General features: G+C 37.7%; 1 protein-coding gene across 3 annotated transcripts in view; it reads left to right on the top strand.

Moving 5' to 3' along the window:
• The window catches only part of LOC110030072 (trihelix transcription factor GT-1-like), a 54,162-nt gene extending 47,657 nt beyond the window's left edge, over positions 1-6,505 (top strand). The window contains exon 5 of one of the 3 annotated variants that reach the window (XM_020732621.1): positions 6,453-6,505. In XM_020732621.1, coding sequence (XP_020588280.1) covers positions 6,453-6,484 — 32 coding nt within the window. In that variant the 3' untranslated portion in view covers positions 6,485-6,505. Of the gene's footprint in view, positions 1-1,363; positions 1,387-6,383 lie in introns of those variants that run through there. The other 2 variants (XM_020732619.1, XM_020732622.1) reach the window with 2 other exon arrangements.
• Positions 6,506-7,418: the final 913 nt, after the last annotated feature.

Below are 7,418 nucleotides of genomic sequence, written 5' to 3'. Positions count from 1 at the left end.
CCCCGCAGGCTGCGTTCTACCTTCGGTTTTTCACTCGCACGCCCCCACCCCGCGACCCTACGGGGACTGGAGAAGCCGAGCTCGCGATGAAGCTTACCGAGGGGTTGGCGCGAGAGGAAGTGATGGGTGCGGGAAATGAAGCGGAAGAGGGAGTCGCGGTGGATGATAGCATCGAGAGCTGGAAGGGGGGGCGGAGTGGAGCAGAGTGGAGGTAGCGATGGAAGGCGACATGACATGGTTTTAGGGCTTCAACTTTGGATTTCGTCTTCCAACTAGAGAGGAGAGGGGACCATGATTTTGCTGGCAATGCATTCCACTCAAATCTTACATATTGAAGTATCAAAATATATTGAAGTCCTAAAATATTTTTCCTTGCTCGACTTATATGCTAAAAGACTGTCTTTTCTTCTTCTCTCAATCAAATTTCGAGATCCTCCTTGGTTGGAAAAGAATGGTAAAAAAAAATAAATGGATCTTGCTTATTTTGTGCTTGCTTGTAGGATCAATAAATAAAGAAGTAACGTTTATGAAGAAAACTACATCAGGCAAAGAAAATTGAACCTAAAATGAATTTTAGGAGTAAACAAATTGTAGAAGAACATTTTTAACCTTATTTTGCAACTAGATTTTTAGTCCTATTACTAAACAAATTGAATCGACACCTCACGCAATCTTATAACCCCACCGCAAAACAAGAATTAATGTCAGTTAGTTTCAGGGATAGAATGATCGTATTTCCAGAAACAGCTGCCCCATAGCTGTTTTCACACAGCTGCACCAAACAGACAGTCAGCTTCTCCGCAGCAGCTTTCCCACAGCAGCTTCCTGCCTAGGTTTCTTTTACATTGATATGGAGGTCACTTATTATGGTATTAGAAACAGTCTCCTTGTAGCCATGTTTATGGAACCCTCATTAGATATTGCATTGGTAGGAGTTGCATGCACAAGATATTTTCTTTTGTGTTCTTTTATTTGCAAGTTTATTCTCATTTTATAATATAATGTGGAGGTAAAAATAGAGGAATGGCTTAAAGACTGATTTGTTTTCCATATACTCAAGGAGTATTTATACATAGAGTGAGTATCCTAGATTATATTAGGAATCTATACAATTCTAGTAAGACTAATAGTTACAGTAATTTACATTTAAAAGAACATGTGATAAGTATTCTTTATTGAATCCATGTCTTACCAACTTTGCCTATATTTGCATGTTGAATTTGTGGACCTTATTTTTTATTTTCATGTTGTGGATCATCCAGCCTACCAATCTTTCCTTCCTAATTGAATCCGTGGGGCCATAAATTTTGGTGCCTACAACTTGTCAATACATGAGACTGAACTTTTATTTTTGGCTTTGCAGTTTCATGATATTCCTACTGCAATTGTCTGCCAACTTGCTTTTCTTTTTTCGAGGCAACATTCTTCTATGGTAGAATTGTTTTGAAGGCTAATGGTGAATGGACTAGTGTGGAGCGCAATGATTTAGAATACATATTTTTCAAAAAATGTCAGCGAATATGCTTTTTCTAAAATAGAGGACTGAAAGCACCATATTGAAAGCCAAAGTGAATATTTTTGCTCTTTCGCCATGCCATCTGTGCTATGGCAGAATTTTTCTATGCAGTGTCTGTACTATCTTTCAACTCAAATGTTGGCTTAAGTCATGCAATGCATTCTTTTCTTACAAGTCCTTCAAGGCTACAAAGATTACTACAATACATTAACCAATTGCACATTGAATATGAACATTTAGCCAAGCCTGATCTCGAGCTTTTGCTTACTGATGCAGCATGTTTTAGGGTCTAGGATTTTCTTGATATAATTCTTTGGGAAGAGAGATAAAAAAAACTGTCTAAGACTGAAAATTTGCAGACCTTTAACTCTTAATTTGGCATAATTGTCTCTTTGATATAAAATTTAAAACAACAACGACAACAAGCCTTTATCCCACTAAGTGGGGTTGGCTACATAAATTCTTTTTCTCTAGTTTTTGCAATTCAGTGTCATATTCTCATTTAATTCTAATAAATTAAGATCATTTTTTATACAATATGGCCAAGCCTTTTTAGGTATATCTCTGCCTTTCTTAACATAAGTCGAATCTAAAACATCTATTCTATCATCATATGGTGGACGTTTAGTGTGACCAAACCATCTAAGAGGACTCTTTGTAATCTTTACTGCCACTGGAGCTACAACAACCCTTTCACGTATATATTCGTTTCACATTTTGTTTCTAAATATCAAGCCACTCATCCACCTAAGCATTCTCATCTCAGCAACACTAAACTTTGCTTTATGCTTCTCTTTTAAAGGCTAACATTCATCGCCATAAGGCATTGCAGGTCTCACCATCTTATAAAATTTTCCTTCAAGTCTAAGTGATACTTTTCTATTACACAATAGACTCGATGCATTCCTATTTACTTTCTCTATTGTGATTTGGGTCATTTGCTATATCATTTGGTATCAGAGCAACCCTAGTTATATCCTAGGGTTTCTAGTAGCTGCCATATCCAAACCCATCTCCATCTAAAATTTTTCTTTCTCACCCAATGTCAACTTTACACACCTCCTTCCTTCCATCCAGACCCAAAACCTAGCCATGCTGTCAAGGAGATAATTGACAGAAGCTTGATCGAGGGGGAAATGACACGATGTCGTATATAAGAAGTTCACAAAGAAATGTCTCGGGGATTTCTAAGGAGAATATGCAGTGGAAAAGCTGTCAACTACAACAGAGACTTGCCACATTCGAGAGGAGGCAATCCGAATAGGTCACCTGTAAGCACAATGACGAATTCATAGATCTAAGAAATGGAGTGAATCTCTACCACCATACAGATGTCATGGATGAAGGCCACTACCTTGGAGACTCGATTTGAAATATTTGAGAAGCCAAAATATTGAAGTAAAGGTAGATTTGTCATATTTTAACGATCATATGGATCCGTATGGGTCATCGAGTGACTATGAACCTTGGAATGTGTTTTTGAGTTCTAGTACACCCCACTAGGCGAAATGGTGAAATCAACCGCCAACAAGTTAAAGAAGAGTGCACCTTAGTGGTGGGCAAACTTGAAGGTTCTTTGGTAATGAGAAGAGAAGAGTAAAATTACTACATGGTTCAAGATGAAACGGAAGCTGTAGCGCCAATTTCTACTAGCTCATTATAAACCGAATGTTCAAACCCTAGCTTCAAATGTGGAGAAACCATATTGTTGGGTGACCACCACATCTTACAGGTAGTCATCCTAGGATCTTACAACCAAAGTATGCTCATGGGAACATCCAAGCTGACCACGCTCAAGGAGACACTAGTTCTGAGTGGAGCACAGAGGGCACCAATCTGCATTCCCAAATCCATTCCAGCCAGCAAGTGTTAAGTGTCATAAACTTGAACCTATTGAAGCAGATTGCACAACCAAGGGGATTATATATTTTACTGAGCAACGAGCTAATGAAATGAGTAATAACATAATAGACATTGAAGAAAAAGATGACACAAATGAGGACCAGCTTCCAAATGATGAGAAAAAGATGCAAATAGTTCCAGCTAAGCTCATGAGAGAGGATCCAAATGAATTAACAGTGATTGTCCAAGACAGTCTTGAGTTTGAGGAATCGACATAGAGACATGTCAACCCCATATAAGAGAAATTCAAAGTTTTCAGATCTGAACTCATTGAGTTGCCCCTACTGACGGAGGTTCATTATGTCAAGATTGATGCCCTTTTGCGCCACGTCTGGAAGATTATATGGAGTTATTCAATTAGATTCAGTTCAACAGTGTAAGCACCATTAGATGTTAGACAGGAAGGATGAACCACAACTTTGAAAAAATTTTTTGGAGCTTTATGGGAAAGAAAATTCTCCAATAAGATCCAGATTCTTTCAGAGAAGGAGAAGAGTTGTATCTTGAGTAGTTATACTTCAGTGTGAGTCAGACTGCCATAGATTTCATCTTAGAGTTAATTCCTCCATCATATTTGTTTATCAGATACACTAAGACGAGTACAAAGAGTGGAAGAAATCAATTGCAGATTTAATATCTTGAGCTTGCTTTGTGAGGATACTCATCCACATGCAATTTCAATTATTATTGTGATATAAAAGAATGGATATGTATTCTATCAAAATGTGCTTATGAATTCCAATGCCAACTTTTTCGACATACCAAAGGATTACAACATTTCTACCTCCTTCAACGTGGCCGACCTGACGCCATACAATGAGGAGATAGAAGCTTCGACGTATGAGGTTGAAGCTCCCCCCAACTCTGGGAGATTGATGCTGAAGCTTACTGTGATATGTTGCTGGTACAGTACCACGAGAATGGTTATCGCGGGAGCCGCATCGAAATAATCTCATTTTTTATTCTTATGCTTTATTTCCTATTATTTTTCATTCATTTTTAGTTCTTTTCTATATATGTGTTGTATTAGGGTCTAGAAAGAAATTAGCTTTTGGCGTATGTTTGTTTAGGATTGTCGCCGACTGTATCTAAGGGATTGAGTGGTGCTCCAACTATATCTCTCTTCCAAGGTGGTAATTATCTTTCTCATATCACCTTCACATCTCTGTCGCTTTGCTGCCTCGCATTTTCCCTCGCTGTAGGTCACTTTGACAAATGTTCTTTTGCTGTTTTTCTGCAGTTTCCTCGCCCTATAGTCCTTTTCCTCACTGCCCCTGACTAGGACGACCTTCCTTTGGTTGTTACACAACCCACCACATCCCCATCGCCGTTCCAACCTTCCATCCTCGTTGCTATCGCTTCCAGCTCACCTCCAACCTTGATACCATCCTCCCAGCAACCCAGGCAACCCTCTCCATCAATTGCCGCCCCCTTCTAGCCTTCCTCGCAGCCTCCCCCATAGGTTGGTCAGTCGTCGGCCAGCTTCTTGCATCATCCTTGTTGCAGTTGCTCCGTTTTCACTATTCCCTCTTGCTGCCATCAACCCGAACAGCCCTCACGTTTTTTCCCACGATTGTTTACTTGCTTTCGGGCCCTTAGGAAACCACTGCCTTGCTATTTTCTGCTTGACAACCATCTTTTCTACCTCCACGCTACCTTCCTAACCCTCACCAATCACCACTACCACCCGGGATCCACCATCGTTGAGTGTTTGTCGTGCTAGTTGCTATTTTGTATTTCAATGTCTCTGATTGTAGCCTCTATTTGATTTTAAGTAATAATATTTGCTTTTCCTATTGTGGTTTGGGTTAAACTCCGGTATACAATTCTTTGTTTATATCATGGTCATAAAAAAAATTGACTTAAACTAACCCAAAAAATTCTGATTTGGGTTGTTCTGATTAACTTTGGGTTCTGGCTTTGGTCTAGAATATTCTTTCATTGAATTTTTGTGATGGGTTTGAGTTGGCCTAAAAGCCTAGGCTTGATTCTTAAAAATCGAATTTTGACTTGAACTTAACTAAAACTCATCTTGCATGGCTATTATGAAATTTATTAAATGGGTTACTTGGGTCGATTTTGGCTTTGGGTCGGTCTTTTTGACCCGTTTAATAAATGTGATCATTTCAAATCATCCTAGTTTGGATTGGGTCAAATTAGGATTAGTCCTTAATTGAACTCGTTAACCTTAATTGATATCCTAGTTTAAAGCAATCATTTTCTTTCTTATTATTTAACAACACTATCTCCACTTAACTTATATTATGTGAAGATTCCCAACAACGCTTATTTTTCCTTTTTGCATATTTTCATTTGAAGTGTTCGAAAATAAGTGATATTTATTTATTTTTTTTCACGATGTTTACCTGTAGTTCCTTAAACCCACTCTCAAAAGTACACAAATTTCGATTTTAGATGTATTATATTTTTGGTGGTTTGTCATTAGCAAGCTCTTGATACTCTTTAATGAGACTTTTGATTCATTCTTTACTGCCTAGTTGGCCACCTTTGTTCATTTTAATATATTGAAGTTGGTTGTGAAGCCACACTTTTAGTTGATATTCTAGAGATTTTGTCTAAATAGTTTTTATTGTAATCAAGCTCAAGTTATGTTTCATCAATTAGTAAAGCGTCCTACCCAACTTCTCTTTTTTTATGAACACTGTTCAACCAATACTTGTTTCTGAACTTTATAACCAACACTTCCAGCTACTTTTTTTTAATTTGTTTAGGATGTGACAAGTTATTTAAGGGGAAATCCCTAATAATATTGGCATATATTAAGATGTGGCCCACCAAAACTTCCTGAGTTCAATTTTGAAGTTTCAATGACGAATTATTTAATGAGGATTGTTGATGATGGGTGTGGCTGTGTTGGCAGCTTTCTTCTTTGCATGTGCACTAATATATTTGTAGTAGACTTCTTATTTGCATGCTTTTTTTTTAATTGAAATTTTCATTATAGGATTTTCAATGAAATGGCTAGGGGTTAGGATATTCATGCTTTCTTCTTTGCATGTGCACTATTAAACAGAGGCGCAAGAGGACTTACGGGTTAATACATAATGAATGTAGAGGATGTGAGGGATGATAGCACAAGGTAGCCCATCAAATATGTGCTGAAAATGCTAGAAGCTTGTGAACATGTATCTATGTATATTGAGAGATTATTTACAAAAAATGTCATTCCTATTAATATAACGATCTCCTTTTATTTCAAAATAATCTATTCTATTGACTTCTATGGCTAAAGCCAATATTATCATTTATGTTTGAGCCGAGAATTTTGATATTAATAGAGGGATTAAATATTATCAAGAAATTTATTGAGTAGATTATGAGAAATGAGAAACAAACTAGAGTGTTTATCATTTCTGATGATTGGTCTAATATCCAAAATGGAAGCTTGATCAATATTATGATTAATAATCTTTGCCATACTTTTTTCTTAAAGTCTATCGAAGCATCACATTAGATAAAGAAATTGTGTACAATTTTAGATTATTGATAATTTAAGTAAAAAAGGAATGACCACTACATAAGTTGCTATGGAGAAAGCTCAAATTTGCTTCATGAACCTTTATTCACTTTGTGAGAGTCGCACACATCACATAGCTGGAAGTCAGAGGTCCATACCACCTTCCTAACCCTTCGCTCCTAGGGATCGTAGGGCAGAAATTTCTTCTTAAAAACTCTACAGAAGGGAAGGGGCCTATGTATTTGCATGGCCCTTATAGATTTGACCCTATCTATACCCAGGGCCAATCACCTAGCGGTCCTACCACCACGCTACAGAATGCGAGTTCCTGTGGAAACTTGGATTTTTGGCGTCACAACGGTGGAACGTCAAAAACTCTGACGGCTATGTTACATAGGGACCTAAACTACGGGTAACTCGACCGCAATATATACTAGGAGAGCATATAATGATTCAAGTCATCACCGATAGTGCTAATGCTCATAAGACGGCTATGAGTAAGGTGAAGAAAAAGAGACAATA

Source organism: Phalaenopsis equestris, unplaced genomic scaffold, assembly GCF_001263595.1.
Source record: "Phalaenopsis equestris unplaced genomic scaffold, ASM126359v1 Scaffold000649, whole genome shotgun sequence".
Classification (NCBI taxonomy): domain Eukaryota; kingdom Viridiplantae; phylum Streptophyta; class Magnoliopsida; order Asparagales; family Orchidaceae; genus Phalaenopsis; species Phalaenopsis equestris.
The sequence above is the reverse complement of the archived record's forward strand: the minus strand, read 5'-3'. Positions and strand labels throughout refer to the sequence as shown.